Source organism: Ceratotherium simum, chromosome 22 (genome assembly GCF_057802395.1).
Source record: "Ceratotherium simum simum isolate JZ-2026a chromosome 22, ASM5780239v1, whole genome shotgun sequence".
Lineage (NCBI taxonomy): Eukaryota > Metazoa > Chordata > Mammalia > Perissodactyla > Rhinocerotidae > Ceratotherium > Ceratotherium simum.
Genome location: NC_141921.1, coordinates 8,413,541 through 8,432,500, shown reverse-complemented (window position 1 = coordinate 8,432,500; position 18,960 = coordinate 8,413,541). Strand labels below are relative to the sequence as shown.

General features: G+C 33.8%; 1 protein-coding gene across 5 annotated transcripts in view; it reads right to left on the bottom strand.

Moving 5' to 3' along the window:
- Window positions 1-18,960, bottom strand: part of FAF1 (Fas associated factor 1) — a 487,297-nt gene that overhangs the window by 172,802 nt on the left and 295,535 nt on the right. For all 5 annotated transcript variants that reach the window (XM_087445969.1, XM_087445971.1, XM_004438535.3 and 2 more), the window contains exon 8: window positions 10,101-10,187. In XM_087445969.1, the coding sequence (XP_087302095.1) occupies window positions 10,101-10,187 (87 nt within the window). The remainder of the gene's footprint in view (window positions 1-10,100; window positions 10,188-18,960) is intronic.

Sequence of the window (18,960 nt, the reverse complement as noted above, 5' to 3'; positions counted from 1 at the left end):
TTTTTTTCTTTTATGGTGAGGGCTTTTAGCGTCCTCTCTGAGAAATTTTTTCCTACCCTAAGATCTTAGAAGATTTTCTCCTATATTTTCTTCTACCAGTTTTACAGTTGTAGCTTTTGCATTGAGGTCTATGATCAATTTCGAGATAATTTTTGTGTATAGCATAAGGTAAAGGTTGAAGTTGTCCTTATTGATATCCAGCTGTTCCATCATCATTTGTTATGAAAAAGATCTTCCTTTCTCCATTGCATTATTTTGGTACCTTTGAACGAAATCAATTGACAACATATATAGAGATCTTTTTCTGAGTGCTCTATTTTACCCATTGATCTATATGTCTATCTTTACACAAATACCACATTGTCTTGAATACTGTATTATTTTTTTAAATCAGGCAGTGTAAGTCTTTCAACTTTGCTCTTTTTCAAAATTGTTTTGGGAATTCTAGGTCCTTCACATTTCCATATAAATTTTAGAATTAACTCATCAATTTCTACAAAGAAAGCCTATTGATACTTTGGGCTTGCAGTGAATTCATAGATTAGTGTAGGGAGAACTACCACCTTAAAAATACTGAGTGTTTCAATCCATGACCATGATATATTTTTCAATTTTTAAGGACTTTATTTCCCTCAGCAATAACTTGTAGTTTTCAATGTAAAGATCTTACACATATTTTGTTAGATATCCTTAAGTATTTCATGGTTTTGGATGAAATTATGAATGGTACAATTTTTTAAAAATTCCATTTTCAAAATGTTCTTTGGTGCTATAAAGGAACACAATTTTTTTCTTTGTATATTAATCTTGTAGCCTGTGATGACCTTGTTAATTTCACTTGTCACTTTTACTAGCTCTTTTGTTGATTATGTTGGATGTACAAAGAAACAAACTACTAAACATTCTGTGTAAGAATAGAGACCATTTATGTAAATTATAAATTACAAAATATGTCATTTAACTTTATTTTGGTCAGAGATAATACTCTTCATTTTAATCCTCTAAAATTTACTGAGATTTCATTTATGGTCCAGGCTACGGTTTATCTTGATGAATCTACCATGTACTCTTGAAAAGAACGTGCATTCTGCTATCACTGAGTGAAGTGCCTATAAATTTCAATTAGGTCAAGTTGGTTAAGAGTGTTGCTCAAATCTTCTATATCCTTATCTGTCATTTTTCTGTAAAATGCTGTGACAAGAATGTAAAATCTCTAATATAATTGTGGACTTGTCTATTCTTTCGGTTTTTATTTCACGTATTTGAAACTGTAATTAGGTACATACACATTTAAGATTGTTATGTCTTTTTGACAAATTATCCTTTCAATCATTATGAAATGTCTCTCTTTAGTCCTGGTAATACTCCTTGTATTGTATCTTGTCTGATATTCATATAGTCATTACAGGTTTATTATGTTTAGTGTTTGCCTAGTAAATATTTTTCCACTCATTTATGTTTAACCACTATCATTATATTTTAAAGTACATTTCTTGGAGACAGCATATAGTTGAATCTTGCTTTTGAAAATTCATTTTGACAATCTCTGCCTTTTGTGTAGACCATTTATATTTAGTGTAATTATCAATATGGTTCAATTTAAACCTACCATCTTGCTATTTGTTTGGTACGTAGTCAATCTTTTCTTTGTTCCTTTTTTCTTTTTTCCTGACTTATTTTCAATTATTTTTTAACATTCCATTTTATCTCTTTTAATGGCTTATTAGCTATACTTTTCTGTAATTTTTTTAGTGGTTGCTCTAAGGTTTACAATATGCATCTTTAATATAATAGACTACCTTCAATTAATATTACACTACTTCACATATAATGTAGGAACCCTACAACAGTACAATTCCATTCTGTCTTTTATGCTATTGTTGTCATATATTTTACTTCTACATATGTTCAAAACTTCACATTACTTGTTATTTTTTCCTGAAATAGTTATCTTTTAAAGAAATTTAAAAAATAAAGAAAAATGTCTTTTATATTTAACCACATTTTTACCATTACTAGCACTCTTCACACTTCTGTAGAGATATAGGTTTATGTTGGTATAATTTTCCTTTTGCCTAAAGAACTTCCTTTAATATTTCCTGTAGTGCAGGTTTGCTGGCACCAAATTCTCTCAGTTTTTGTTTGTCTGAAAAAAGTCTTTTTTTTGCCTTTAGTTTTGAAAGGTTATTTTCACCTGATATAGAATTCTAAGTGGTCATTTTTTTTAACCTTTCAGTACTTTTAAAATGTCATTCCATTGCTTTTTGGCTTGCGTTGTTTCTGACAAGAAATCTAAAGAGTTTATGTTTGTTTCCCTGTGCAATGTGCATTTTCGCATTCCATCTGCTTTGAAATTTTTCTCTTTATCACTTGTTTTCAGCAATTTGATTATGATACTCCTTAATGTGGAATTCTTTGTGTTTATCCTTCATGGGATTCATTGAGCTTCCTGGAGCTCTAAGTTTTATAGTTTTCATCAAATATGGAAGAATTTCAGAAATTATTTCTTCAAATTTTTTTGTCTTTGACCTCCTTCCTCCACCTTTTCTCTCCTTCTAGACTCTAATTCCATGTATGTAGATTGCTTTATTTTGTCCCAGAGGTCATTGATACTTTGTTCATTTATTCTTGTCTTTTTTTGTCTATGCGCTTCAGTTTAGATAGTTTCTATTGTAAAGTTCACTGATCTTTCCTTTGGCAGTTTCTAATCTGCTGTTAAAACCCATCCAGTGAAATTTTCATTTTAGATATTATATTGTTTATCTCTAGAAGGTGACATTCTATTTTATATAGTCTGTTCTCTCCTCATTAAGTTCATGTTTTCCTTTAAATCTTTGAGCATATTTATAATATTTATAGTAGCTAAATTCCCTATCTGCTAATTTCATTATCTAAGTCACTTCTATGTTTCTTTCTTTTGATTGATTTCTTTCCTGGTTATGGGTTAGCTTTTCCTGCTTGTTTGTGTATATAGTAACTTTTGATTGGATGTTGGACTCTGTTCTTAGAGGCAGTTACCTGTTAACCAGCTTGTTCCTTCTGAAGGTTGTTTTTAAAGCCTGTAAAAGGGAAGGCCTCGAGTAGCCTTCACTCCAGGGCTAGTTTATCTACTCCACTAAGGTGACACTTCTGGGGGTATCTCCTGAATGCCTCATGTATTCACTAAAGTGTCTCTACTATAGCTGGTGGAAACTCAAACTATTCCCAGCACTGTGTGAGCTCTGAGAACTGTTTGCCCTAGAGCTCCGAGTTAATCGTTCCTTTTTTTTTTTTTTTTTTTTTTTGTGAGGAAGATCAGCTCTGAGCTAACATCCATGCTAATCCTCCTCTTTCTGCTGAGGAAGATCAGCTCTGAGCTAACATCTATTGCCAATCCTCCTCCTTTTTTTTCCCCAAAGTGCCAGTAGATAGCTGTATGTCATAGCTGCACATCCTTCTAGTTGCTGTATGTGGGACGCGGCCTCAGCATGGCCAGAGAAGCAGTGCGTCAGTGTGCGCCTGGGATCCGAACCTGGGCCACCAGTAGCGGAGCACGCGCACTTAACCGCTAAGCCACGGGGCCAGCCCCTGAGTTAATCGTTCTTTTACCTGGCAGTTGTTCTTTGACCAGCCTCCTGGAATTTCACCCTTATGCATGCACAGATTAGTATTCAGCTAAAGACCAGGGGAACCCTATGGAGATTTCTGTAGCTTTTTCTCTGCTAGTACTCTGCCTTGCAAAGTCTAGCTGCCTTGACCTCCCTAAACTTCATTCTCTGTCTCTTCAGACCCAATAAAATCACGAGGTTCTGTTTTGGTTTCCTCTCTCTGCTCTGAGATCCAGAAACTGCCTCCAGGTAGAATGTAAGACTACTATGGGACTCATTTGTGTCCTTCTTCAGAGTCTTGCACTACCTATTGTCTAACATCTGAAAACAGTTGTTTCACATATTCTATCCAGTCTTCTAGTTGTTTATAGAGGGGAAAAATTCCTGTAGTCATTACCCCTTCATGGGCAGAAGCAGCAGTCTACAGGTTTGGGATTTTAATAAAATGAAACCAAGATTCACAGCATCAGATCTCAGTGCTTGTAAATTTCCTGTTGGGGACTGTCTCACTTCCATGTGTTCCCCCTCATATTTACTGAGTAAATATGTCCCCTTGAGTGCTTCATCCACCCACCCGAATTTCTCACTCTCTGTTCAGGGTATAGTCCATTTCACGACTTTTCATTTTTGTTAAACTCAAACTTTCTTCTACTGCTTTGAAAGCTATTCTTTCCATCTGTTTAGTCTTTGCCTGTGTTATTTGTAAAACACTCTATGTATTGACAAGGGCAATGAACCCTCTGAAGCTACTGAGTCTCACCACCAACAGAAGCAACATTATCCATGACCTTGCCAAATAAAGACAAAGCCAATGAAAATGTCCAAAGATTGCCTGAATCCGTCTGACCTAGGACAAGCTAACATAGTAATTTAAATAGCATAAGATGACCCTGAAGCTACTCAAAGAATGCTTCTGATTCTGCACGTGCACGCAATATAAAGAAGGTGCTTACCCAAGGGAAAAGGAGCTAATGTTTGTTGAATGCCTACTAAATGCCAGACATTACACCAGGGGTTGGCAAACTTTTTCTGTAAAGGGCCAAATAGTAGATATTTTAGGCTGTGGGCCATGTGGTTTTCTCGCAGTTACACATCCAAGCCGTTAGTTATAGTGTAAAAGCAGCTGTATACAATACATAAACAAATGGGTGTGACTGTGTTCCAATAAAATGTTATTTACAAAAACAGATGGTGAGTGGGATTTGGGCTGAAAGTCACAATTGCCAAACCCTACATTATATTATGTGCTTTACATATTAGGTAAAACTATACGAAATTGCTAATATTCAACCATTTTGTCCCTTAAAAATGGCAATTTTCATATGGTTCAACCTATTATGTTAATCCATTTAATCTTCACAATAGTCTTTCAAGGATGTTAACATCATCCTCATTTTGCAGATGAGGAAACTGAAATTCATTAATTAAGTAGCTTATCCAAATAAGAGCAATATTGAGATTCACTGAACTTGGTCTGCTTACATATTTCTCTCTCTCTCTGACACATACACATACACACAGATACAAATCAGCTCAGTGTAGCCTTCCCTCCTAAATCTGTTATTCTACTTGCCACTAAAGAAATATTGAGTTTTGATAATTTAATTTTTATTAGAAAGAAATCTGATTCTCAGTTTATCAAGTTACTATAATCATATGAATTCATCATTTAGTTGCTTATTGTCATAGATGTCAACTTAGTGGAGCAACAATTCAAAAGAGTGAATTATACAACACTATGTTAGATCGTGCAGAGCATACAAAGATGAGGAAGACAGTTCTTACTCCCAATTTTTAGAATTTACAAAAGGGAGGAACACAAACATACAAATTAAAATGTAATCAAATGTCCCTTTCTCTGGGAAGCCATTTTTTCACCACCCCCATCTATTAGCAAAATTGGTTTCTCTCTCTCTTCTATGACTCCATCGCATTTACATAAACTTCAATTGTCATTGTTGACATATCTGTCTCACACTATACTTTGCAATGTCCGAGGAACAGGACCTTATGCTTGCAACTTTAAGGGCCAGCACAGTTACTGGCCTATAGGTGTTGTTTCACAAATGTCAAGTGAATGAATGATAGATGGATGAAAAAACAGTATTAGCCAAAGGTAAACCATATGTTAGACATTATCTAGTACTATGACTACTTCAATCTTCGAAATAAACTTTGGAGTAACTATTTTTGTAACTACTGACTCTTTTAGTCTTCACAACAACTCTAGGAGTAATTATCCATGTTCTACAGTTATAGAGAAGAAGACCCAGAGAGGTTAAGTTGTTTGTGGTTACTCATATAGTAAGCGATAGAGCCACGTGGGAAGAATGAAGGAAGGAAAGAACAAAATAAGGAAAAATGAAAGTAATTTAAACAGAAGAATAGAAATATAAACTAATTTCTATGAGGGTTGGAGAAGGAAGCATAGGAAGAGGGATATAGGCAAAGTTTTCTAAAGAAAGGTCTTGAAGGAAGGTGATAATTCTTGTAGGTATTCTAGGTGGAAGGAATAGCATGATTAAATGACACAGAGTGGGAGAGAGCACCAAGTATATTTGAGGAACAGCAAAATGAGAATTTAGTTAAAGCTGAGGTATATATGGTATCAAATTCAATTCACGAAATATTTATTGAGCATTTACTCTGGCCCTGTATGGGAAAATAAACTTGGAAGGGAAGATTCAGATACAGAATGAAGGGTTTTGAATGCCAGCATAAAAATCTGTACATAAATCAGCAAGTATTGGATTGCCATTGAAGATAAGTAAATAAGGCTGAACGTGATTCATTCTGCACTTTAGAAATATTAACCTTGCAGCAATGGATGGAATGACTATAGTGGAGGCTTCTGAGTTTACTTAGTAGGTAACTACCATGTGGTAAGTAGGTGGTAATTGTGAGAGTTTGTATTTCGACAGCAGCTCCTATAAAGTGAAGGGTAGGGATCCAGTGTCAGGGGAATGTCTATAATTTGACACCTGCCAAACACAATGCATCAAGGGAGAAGTTACAGAAGAAATGGTGTCCATCAGAAAGATCAAAATAGATGACCTACCCTCAATCAGAAATTCTTTTTTATTAAAAAAAAAGGAAAGAGGAGTATGTGTGGTTTTGTTTTCATTTTTCTATAAAGCCATTGTGTAATGGTTCTGCTTATAAATGATCTCATTTTCAAAGTGAAAATATTTAATAAGTACCTTTCTGATTCCTAACACATGTCAAAAGACCTCTGATGCTAAAATTCCTAATTTCTCAAGTTCTGAGTTAACATTCTTTAGCCAATGATGGAACCACAGCAGACCACTAGTAATCTCAAAAGAAAAGAAAGGCACACAACAAAGAAGTATGAAAACCTGAAGGATTTTTCCTCCTTTGTATAAGCACTATTAAAACCGTGAATTTTTACAACTACATATATTCAAATTGTCAGCATTATAATAAGGTGTCTAGACATAATTCACAGTGTCAAAATTACTTCTACTCTTGGAAACCAAGAGTATCCTTGTTAAAGTGTAAAATGAGATTTTGCCTACTTGCAACTCCTTGTTCTCACAGCTGAACTGTCACAGCATGAAAACATTCCCCTACTGGTGAAGCTTTAGATACCAATTTCCCTGGTGAAGGAGCGCAAAAGAACTGAGTTACTGACAATTCATACAGTATCCCATAGCCCACTAGAGTACAACTACAAGCTAAGAAAATATTTTAACTCTGAAGGGAGATGGGGCAACAATGTTTTAAACGATTGTTGACTTCACTGAGTAGTGTGGAAAATGTCAAAAGACTGTAGTCTATCAGGTTTGTAAGAAACTCAAGATTATACAAGAATCTAAAGTCTATTTCTTTGTTCCGTTTGCTAAGTCAAATGTTAATGAGAAGTACACTGAAGAGAACATCTTCTGTGTTATTGCAAAGTATTTCTCACGCAACATAAAAACGTAAATGAAAAAGTATTTTAATCTAGTTCATTAACTTCTTTTATTAAAAAAATAGCTTTACTGAGGTATAATTTATATGCCATAAAACTTACTCATTTTTTAAGCGTCCAATTCAACGACTTTTAGTAAATTTACAGAGTTGTGCAACCATCGCAACAATCTAATTTTAGAACATTCCCATTATCCCAAATCCATTAACTTCTTAATCTAAGATATTTCGATAAATCATGGAAGCCACGGGTATGTAAAGCTACTGTATATTCAAAGCCAAACAAATTTCTGCAACTGAGCAGGAAAAGTGCAAACTACCCTCACTTTTAATGACCTTTATAACCAATCCTCTACTCTGGCACTGGGAAGAACATGTTCAGGTGCTTTCTCTGAAAGTTAAACCATTCTAAGTATTAAGTTATGGCACACTGTCTTGGAAAGAAATTAATTATATTTTTGTTGGTAACACATTTCAGGCTGTTTACACAGCTGACATTTCTCAGCTGTACCCAATTCATGCCCTAAGCTGTGAGGACAATCTTGTTTTGTAGCCAGATGCCTCCACTTGAGTGATTTAAATAAGTATAAAAACACCATCGTCTGCAACAATATAGATTACAAGCACAGCGTTAGGAGTTTTTATAGTCCTAATGAAAGGAAGGGTTCATGACATTTCTTTGGCTAGGATCTCCTTAGAAAGCTACAGTTATAAGCTATTTTTGCCAAAACTCAAGCACTGGAGCAAGCGGATGTGTTACGGCGCCAGTTAAAAGCAGCCTGGCCCCAAACATCTTTGTTGTATCAAATCACGCAGCTCAAGGCAACATCCTGCCAACGTGGCAGCATTTGCTCTGGGGAGGTGTGGGCAAGCATCACATCACAGGGTCTGGGACAAGGTGCAAATATGAATAATGAGGCAAAAAGAAGCAAGCCTCTTAACTGAGATTCCCTCTTGTGTTTGCTGTGACTTAGATATAGCACCAGGTAGCAGTACAGTCTTGGATATGGTAAATTTTAGCTGCTTTCAATATTTTCCTATAGTAATGAAACTGCATTAGAACTATTTGGTAAAAAATTAAATGTTATAACAATCATTAAAACATGGCCCTCATTAAAGACTGTGTCAACTCAATTCAATGATTTAACACCTAAAATGTACAGAGCATTACGCTACAGGCGAATTCATCTTATTTCAATGAGTTTGCCTATCACTCTTGGAACTGCATTTGATAAGCCTATTTCAGTCTGGTTTCTACAAGAGTGGGGTCCAAGAGCAGTTGGCTTTTCTAACCCTATGAAGTCCCACATTTCTGGACTTTATTACCTTAAATTCATGCTCTTAACCCAGACAATTATTTTTGCTTTAAACTTTTTATTATAGAAAATTTCAAATATATACAAAAGTTGAAATAATAGTATAATAAACCCAATATATGCATTACCCAGCTTCAATTTGTACCCAGCTACAAATGGCTAATTTGGATTTTTCTACATCCCCACTCATTCCCCCAACCCCAAAGATTTGGTTTCTAGGTGCAGACCTACATCACTCATTTGTCAGTGGCCATGCTGTTGCAGTGGCCCACATACAAAAAGAGGAAGATTGGAGATGTTAGCTCAGGGCAAATATTCCTCAGCAAAAAAAAAAAAAAAATGATGGTGGTGATGAGAGAGGAGGAGTAATTATTATCCAGACAGAAATGTACTATTTACTAGAAAATACAAAAAGATGATTCAATTCTTAGCCACAATCATATTTGGGTATTTATTATTAAAAGATGTTTACAAAGTCTCAATTTCTTTTTAGCTCTATTTATTTTAAAAATTGGACTTAACTTTAGAATTCTTGAAACATTTTCATTTTTTACTTTAAAAACAATGGGTATCTGGTTAGAACAACCAAGATTAAGGGTAAAAGTGGCCAAAATGTAATTTCAGTTGGCCTCTTTAGATGATAAAATTTATTCTCTTGGAAAAAATCAATCACTGGTAAGAGGGGAGAGATAGGGAAGGTTTTAAAATTTACAATAGGAAAATCATTATAAGTAGATATAATAATAGATAAAAATGACAGACTAAATCTTTTCTTCCAGTTTTTTACAGTAATGAAAATTATGGGTATATTTAAGCATAGAGTGCTATTAATATTTACTGTAAAAATTAACTTTTTTAAAGTGCTAATCTACTATGGGAAATGTAGTTTCAAAATTAAATATGATTAGGTTGATTTTGAGATATCTGTAATTTAGGAAAAAAAATTTTTGAGCTTGGGATATTTCATTAGTAATGTCTGAATATATTCTTTTTATCAAGGAAATATGTAAGTCAAATCAAGCAGCATCAAGATCCTGATACTGACATTGTAACATTACCAAATGAATGCTGATACACTTGGCTTACGATGTCTCTTCCGCAAGTGAATTCAAGTTATTACAATTCTTATTTTCATATTATTTGATTTATAAAACTCTTTCAATACAACATTTAAAGCATTTCATTCTGCTTATTATCACAGCCAATCAGACTGAAAGTGGCAAAAGAGAGAAGAGGGTATAAAACTGATAACTCAACTGTCACTTACTGAGTCATCTGTGGCAGTAGTCGGCCAGCCCTCCCATAATTGATGGCGAACAGGGATGCTTGTAAGGTCATACACATTTCTTTTTACCTATAAAAAGAAAGGGACAGCACAATTAAAATAGAGTTTCCATATGACATATGATAGTTACCAGTTAATTTATGTGATATACACTATATTTCCTGTGTTTTCTTCTAGATTCAAAACAAGAATTTAAAACTAGGAAAACACAAGTCAGAAAAATTTTGTAAAAAAATCTGAAATTTAAAAGCAGATTCTCAATGAAGCCTAGACAAAATAATAATTCAAGAAACATCCCCCTTCTGCCAATGGTTTTTATATTCCTAGATGGCTTTAAGTTTCTTTTTAGTCAAGAAACTTCTGGTACATGGTTCACCTAAGACAGACTATAATTATAAATTTTTATAATCTATTTAATTTTTAAATGACTCAAGATATGCAATGATTCAAACAAAAGACACACCAAGTTTTCATGTGGGAGAGAGAAGGATGGTAGTTCTTTTTTTGGAGGGGGCAGGCGGAAAAACCTGAAATTTTCTTTATTGTTTGATGTAAGTTTCAAAGATATAAAAACTTATTAATAAAGCAGCACAGGTTATTTCTTTGAAATCACCCCAAATTAAAAACTATTTCAAGACAATATTTATTAACTGAGAATCATCTATCAATACACTATTTAGGCCTTTCCTGGAAAGAAAATACAGTAATGATACTTTTTATTTTAAATATTGTTAAAGAAGAAAAACTATTTTTCTCAACATGATATTACACTTTTCACTTTAACAGGAGAGGAGGTAAGTAATTCATCAGAGTAAAGTGTTGGAAAGTTAAACTCTCTGTTACCCAGTAATTAAGAAGTATCATATCTTTCTTCAGCTTTTTTTCTAAATAGGTTACAAAAATTCTATTTCGTTCCATATTTACAAATAAAATAAACTATCAAATCGTAAGAATGGAGGGATCATTTATCTTAACTAACTCTTCAGGTTAGTTACGGGATTACCCTATTATAACAAATGAGGCTCGTGCTGAAATGTTGCACATTAATATGTTCTATAACACGACTTCAATATGGAAAACAAGCGACATTCATTCATGTTTTAAAAATGCAGAAGCCTAAAGTATCATGTTGTCCAATTACAGCAGTTTGTATCACATTACTGTTTATTATACATAAACACATCTAAGTTATCCTTCCAGTGAAATAGAGATATATATTCATTGGGGAAAGGAAAAAAAAAAAAACACAAAACATGGAACTCAATCCATTTTTATCTCTCGTGTACACCTGTGGAAAAAGACTTAGTAAATGAGAACTGAGGAGCTTGGGGACACGGCTCGATCCCCACTCAATTCAAACAAACAGCTTTTCTTCAGAGGTTCCTAGCAATGGCCAGTCTACCATGCAGCATTTTGTTTATGGTCAGTCACATCAAGTTTGGAAATTTTCATTAGTCAATCAACCCAGCAATTTAACCAAATGCAACTGGGCTAATCTCTGACCATTTCCACTAGCTAAGACTATTCTGTCATGCTTAAACATTAGTGTTTCAAGGAGAAAGGTATTCCGTAAACCCAAAGCATTATATTAATAAAAGAAAGGAAAAGGACAGAAGAGGGGAGTCTGAGAAGACTTTAGGCTGAAAGGCAAAAAAAAATTCCTTTCTTAAAGTTATTTTTCAATTACGTTGTCTAGATACACCAAGCTTCATCAGCTATTTTTGAAAAAAAAAAGCAGGACAAATATTTACTTCTGTTGGAAAGGTGGCAAGGCTGCCCCAGCATTGGAGAGTATACACAAATACTATGAGTTGATTATACAAACAAATAACTTTGGAGTGGGATTCTTTAAATTCCACCTTAATTCCAAAACACAACAATACGGTATTATGAAATAAACAGTATTTTTCTTCTTTCATTAACTCATCTGCAACTGCACTGAATTGAATAACATTCCTTTGCTATTCTAAGCCTGAAAAACATGTTCTGGCTATAGTGTTATGTTGGTATAAAGCACAACGCCAGACTGATGTGCTGAACAAAAGTGATCAAAGTTAGAGTAATGTTAGCCATTGCACAAGTATTTGGCTTCATTGTTCTCCCCAGAATGACATCTGTTAAGCAACTTGTCGTAGAACAAACTGTTTAATGCAGACAGAACTTGGCTGAGAGGGTACAACGTAAAGCATATTAGGCTAATGTTTGATTGCTCCAATGAAAAAGCTAAATTCACAGAGTTTCTGAGATTAAGCCAAAAGAATCTGGTGTTAAACCACAATCACTAAGCCACAACTTAAGTGAAAACAAATTAGTTTTTAAAAAATAATTCCATGTTTATCAATGCTGTAACCACAGGCAGACTTCACCATTACATGGAAGAAACATAAGTGATAAGATAGCAAAAGTACAAAATGAGTGACGGTTTTACTAATGGAGATATAAAAATTCCATTATCTTTATTGATGGTTTTCTTTAATCAAAATTTTAAGTCACAATTCAGCAGAGAAGGAAAAAATCTGAAATGTACACAAAGCAAAAGTAAAAATGATTTTTTAAAAAAATTAGTGTTCTAGGAAACCTGAATGACAAAACACAGCTGTGTATAAAATGAGGCTGATAAATTTAAGGTCATCATGAAACAAACGAAGGACACAGTTCTCTCAGAGAAGGAAGCAAGATGGAGGATCAGAGGAGGGAGTGGGAGGAAGGAGACAGAGAGGAAGGACTAAAGGGAAAAGGAGAAAGAGAGAGGGAGGGGTGGAAGAGAGAGGGAAGGGAGAGAGAGAAAGAGAGAGATTGCTGTGAGAGACGCTCGAGAGAGGCAGAAAGAACACACACACAGGCTGGGTTGCTGTAGCTGGCACACCCAGCTGCCATTATTGTGCTACTTCTGATGGAGTTTTATCTTTAGAAATTTGTGTTAAATTCCAGTTAAGGACAAGTGGCCCTTCACAGGGTAACATTTCCTAAGGTCCTGTTTTGTCTTACACATTTCCTTTGATCAGCATTGGCTCAAGATCATGCTGAACCTTCATAATCTTTTCAATTCTTGTTATGCATTAAGCTCTAAAACTATGAGATTTCAGGCTGCTAAACTATGCAAATGTTTCAATTAGTTCTGATGAAATTTAATAAATGCTTTGATTATCAGCTGAACATTAAAATTATGTTACAAACTGTACTGTATTTGGATCAAGTGTTCTAGATTGACAACAGATTTTCCAGAGTTTGTTTTCTAGATTTTCTCAAAGGACAATTTCATTTCTTCTTCATTGCTTCAGATAAGACAATCCATTTGTGACTAAGAAAAAAATATAAATCAGATTAACTTGAAATCAGCTTAACAGAATATGGTACTGGTTTGTTTATTATTTTGCTATTCATTGTTAATAAACATCTATTTATATACTATAATTAATGTAAAAAGCAAGCAGTGATTTCCACGTTAAACTTTGTATTTCCGCACGGTGGAAATTTCAATGACAAACACAGCACTGAGGAAAAGATCATTTTATTATAACGTGCTCAATATAAAATTATGTAAGATATTCATCTCCCACAAAGTTTTCGAGTTCCCTAAATTTTCAAATGGTTTTATTTTTTAGTTAAATTTTATCAGAATTTCTTAGAAAAAAAGTCTTAGAAAGTTACTGTGCTAAAGGCTAAATTTTGAGGCTTAGAATTAGCTTCAAATGGGTTGTTTGTAGCTATTCAAATTGAAAAATATAAAACTTAGTAGATAACTTCGTCAGCTACAATAAAGTCATTCCTTGTGAGCTAATTGTTGGTCAAACTATTGAAAAACATTTCAGAGAATTTTAAATATCATTCGGGTATTATCCAAGTGAAAGTAGATTCTGATAAGAGAAAGGAAAGTCACAAAGTTTGAGGTACCGTGGCATAATGAGAGGCAGAGAACTTGATTTCCAGTCTTAATTCTGCCCAGCTGTTATTGTGGGCAAGTTGGTGGAACCTCTCTGAGACTTAGTCTACTCAATGTTAGAAAAGAATACAACAACATCACTTCTGATTTTCAAAGCTCTAAAATCCTATGATTTTATGAAATTATAGGAGTTAATCCTAGGTACAAGAAAAGAAGAGCTACATATTTCCAAGATTAGCAAGTAATGAGGGAAAGTTTAAAACCATTAAGGCTAGAAAATGGAAGAAAAATAGCAAAGACTTAATAAACAACACATCAAAAGGAAAATTGCAAAGAATTTCAGGTAAGAAATAGAGATAGAATAAATATTTTAAGTGATTTTTTTTTCTTGGATGAAGAAAAGTCTTAGTTTTTGCTTTTATTACACTAAAAAGTCTAGATTTAAAACAAAAAGGCTAAATAATATTTTCCCCTCATGAGATCTCATTTAAAAATAAAGCTTGTCACAAAGGCTTCCTAAATAACTATTCCATCAACAAAATGTTATCAGTGAGGCTATGGTTTTCACAGAGTACTACTAGCTAAGTGATATAGTTGTGAAGTTCTACTAATTTATTTTAACATCTTTAAAATTTTGATATCTGGCCCATGATTCTTCACATATCAAACATTCTAATATAGCAAAAAACAGAAACAAAATATTTAATTGCCATGGGCTTACAATAGCTATCAATTTGTTAGCACTCTAATTTCTAGACTGTCTGAATTAAGGACACTATGGCAAATTACAGCCCTTACATAAAAAACACCCTGAAACTACATACATCTGTCTCATTCTCTTATCAATCTTAGAAGAAAAAGACCTTTGGTCATATTATAACCTGAGTGTGTCCAAATTTTAAATATATCAAATTTTGAACTCCAAGTACTTCACACTATCAAATGATGCTCTGGTTAAGAGTTTGCTCAATAATAACTGCACCAAACAAATAAGTATTTGTGTGTGTGTGTGTGTGTGTGTTTAAATCAAAACAAGGCATACAGACTAGGCTTAGCTCCAGTTTCCTGCAATCATTGGTGCTCTGAAAGGCTTATAGTTAATAAACCAATCACTTCTGATCCAGACTGGGTTGGAATACACACTTACTACCTAAGAATTTTTCTTTTTCTTCTTCTTTTTTTAACATATTGTACACTCACAGCAGTTGCACATGGATTTGTTTTACTAAGATGCAAGTTAAACTCTCCTAAAAAATCCTTCCTGAACAAAAACACTTGAAACCGGATGGTGCAAGGGGAATGAGAAGGTGGCATCAGTAATCAAATGTTAATTAGCAAGCTTTTTTTTCCTTTCCCTCAGGGCTGGCCTGTGTTGGAGAATTCAAATCAGAAATCAATGCTCCAAGTGTTTAACTATTACTTCTTCTCATTAACCATTTAAAAGACTCAGCAATTCTGTCTTCATAAAAACAGTAACTCAAGACACTTCTTTTTCTCAAATACCATCCTTCCAGAAAACAATGAAGATGTTGTTTGAAGAAAACTATAAAATCGAAGTTGCTTTCAATCAGGCTTTGAACTAACTGTATTCTGCTCTTTTAAAACATCTTTAGCCTCTAACTGAATTCTTCATTCCAACAACTGTAACTAAGTTTTGCTTTGTATACCATAGTTTAAAAACTTTTACACCTCTTATTTGTCTGTAAAGAAATTTGACAATCGGCATCTTGTCTGTAAAGAAATTTGACAATACCAGGAATGATGACAATAAAGTTAATCAAATATGGAAACTAATTTGAATGCACATAGTTGGAAATGGATTTTAGCCATCCTGAAAAACTACCAAGGATAAGATTTAACACTGCCATTAGAAACATGGTTATATTCATAATTTCCTATCCTAAAAGTTTGGTGTGAGTGAAAATCATATAAAAATTGCAAAGTTAGATATTTAAAGTGACTGAACTAATGATCATAAATTTATTAAAATGAATTCATATCTTTAGTTGAAGGTTAAGCCTGGACTTTAAAAGAGAATTCCTAACGTGCTAAGAAAAGATTTATAGATGAGCAAGGCTGAGTATATTTCACAAATAGAAAAGATGTTAAATTTTAAGAGCTTTCTGGAAAAAAGAAAGGTTTAGAGAAATTGTGAAATTGCAGAAGTCGAAATCATAAACAACAACAAAAACTGTAACAATTATTTCCAACAATAGTGGTTCTCAAAGTGTGGTGCCTGGACAAGCAGTATTAGTATCACCTGGAAACTATTAGAAATGAAAACTCAGGGCACCCACCACAGACCTAGTGCATTAGAATCTCGGGGGCCCAGCAATCTGTGTTTTAACAAGCCCTCTAGGTAATTCTTACCAAGCCAAAGTTTAAGCAGCACTGTTCTAAGATGTGTGAATTAGATGCTCTCCCAGATGGCCTGTGCCTCTCTAGTTTATTGATTCTGAAGTTCTTTGAACTCTTGCCTAAGAGTTCAAATGATTAATGAATCAAATGAATCAAATGACATAAAGCAACTATTAACAAACCTAAAAGGAGACATTAACAACAACACAATAATAGTAGGGGATCTTAATACCCCACTTACATCAATGGTTAGATCATCCAGACAAAAAGTCAATAAAGAAATAGTAGACTTAAATGAAAAACTGGACGAGATGGACCTAGTAGAATACACAGAGCACTCCATCCTAAAACGGCTGACTACACATTCTTCTCAAGCGCGCATGGAACCTTCTCAAGGATAGACCATATGTTGGGAAACAAAGCAAGCCTCAATAAATTTAAGAAGATTGAAATCATAACAAGCATGTTTTCAGACCATGAGGCTATGAAACTGGAAATGAACCATGAAAAAAAACTGGGAAAGTGACAAAAATGTGGAGATTAAACAACATGCTACTGAACAACCAATGGATCATTGATGAAATTAAAGGAGAAATCAAAAACTATCTGGAAACAAACGAAAATGAAAATATGCCATATCAAACCATATGGGATGCAGCAAAAGCGGTCCTGAGAGGGAAACTCATAGTGATACAAGCCCACCTTAACAAACAAGAAAAAGCCCAAATAAGCTACCTTAAATTACACCTAACAGAACTAGAAAAAGAAGAACAAACAAAGCCCAAAGTCAGCAGAAGGAGAGAAATAATAAAAATCAGAGCAGAAATAAATGATATTGAGACCAAAAAAACAGTAGAAAGGATTAATGAAACAAAGAGTTGGTTCTTTGAGAAGATAAACAAAATCGACAAACCCTTAGCCAGGCTTACTAAGAAAAAAAGAGAAAAGGCTCAAGTAAATAAAATTAGAAATGAAAGAGGAGAAATTACAATGGATACCACGGAAATACAGAGGATTATAAGAGAATACTATGAGAAATTATATGCCAACAAATTGGACAATCTAAAAGAAATGGATAAATTCTTAGACTCATACAACCTCCCAAAACTGAACTAAGAAGAAATGGAGAATCTGAATAGACCAATCACAAGTAAAGAGATTGAAATAGTAATCAAAAACCTCCCAAAAAATAAAAGTCCAGACCAGATGGCTTCTCCGGTGAATTTTACCAAACATTCAAAGAAGATTTAATACCCATCCTTCTCAAACTATTCCAAAAAATAGAGGAAGATGGAACAAATGAATATGATTAATAATAATTTGTTACAGAAATTCTAGAAATGCTATAATTTGCTTGGATGATAAAGTGATCATTTTTAATCCAAGAAATTAATGAGACATGGCACTACCTCTTTACTACAGACTTCACAGCACTGAAATAATTGATAAATAATAATCTTCATCACTGAAAATCTGTGTTAATCTTCTGTACTTCTGCCTTAAGCCTGAATATGCTTGCTTTCTGGCTATAATATATATTTGGACATTGCAATAAAACTGCAAATCCACAATAAATGATCTATTGGTCACACTAAATAAACTTGGAAGACACCTGTACACATCAGCTGAACTGAAGAAATGTCCCTAAACACCAGAGAACTATGTTTGAAGCAAATGGAAGACTAAACAGTTTTGGTGTTTGTTTGTTTTTGCCTCTCTCATAGGCTAGGTGAAATAAGACCCAAAGGAAAAACAGTGAGAGGTTAACCTCATATCAGTCAGTCAAGACCTTGTCTTAGACGGCAATATTTCCTCTTTATACTTTATGGAAACAGTAATAGAGCAAAATTTTTCCAACTATTTAATGGCCTTACAGATACCACAGAAGCAATTTTTCTTTATTGCCTGCAATGAATAAAACATCAGTTACACAATTAATGCCCTTAAAATTTCTCCTTTTAAAATCAAGTAAATTAATCAATTTATAATTCCTTCCACAAAGGAAAACACCAATTAAGTCAAAAGTCAATCCTAGAAATGATTGGAACAATTTTAAGAATATTTTTAGGAGTTTTATTTTAACCTAAAAACCATTTTATAAAGTTCAATTTTGTGTACTACTTCAAAGATTGGTCACATAAACCAAGAAATACTTGTATACCAGAAATGTTGATTTTTAACTCTGAATTTTAGTAGACAATTTTATATAATGTCAGAAACAGTGTACAAGTTAATCTTAAGAACATAATCATACATATAAACCCTATATTTAGCTACAAGGATATTCATTACTGCCTTGTTTATCATCATACACACACAAAATAGGCATAATCTTAATACTCAATAACAGGATAAATAAACAAATGAAATATCATACAGCCATTAAAATGATGATATATAACTAGGGTCAGCAAAGTACAGCCCAGAGGCCAAATCCAGTATGCTGTCTGTTTTGGTAAAAAAAGCTGTATTGGAACACCACTACTTCCATATGGTTATATACTGTCCGTGGCTGCTTTTGCATTACCATGATGGCCAAGTGGAGCAGATGCAACAGAGACCGTATGGCCTGCATAGCCTAAAATATTTATAATCTAGCTC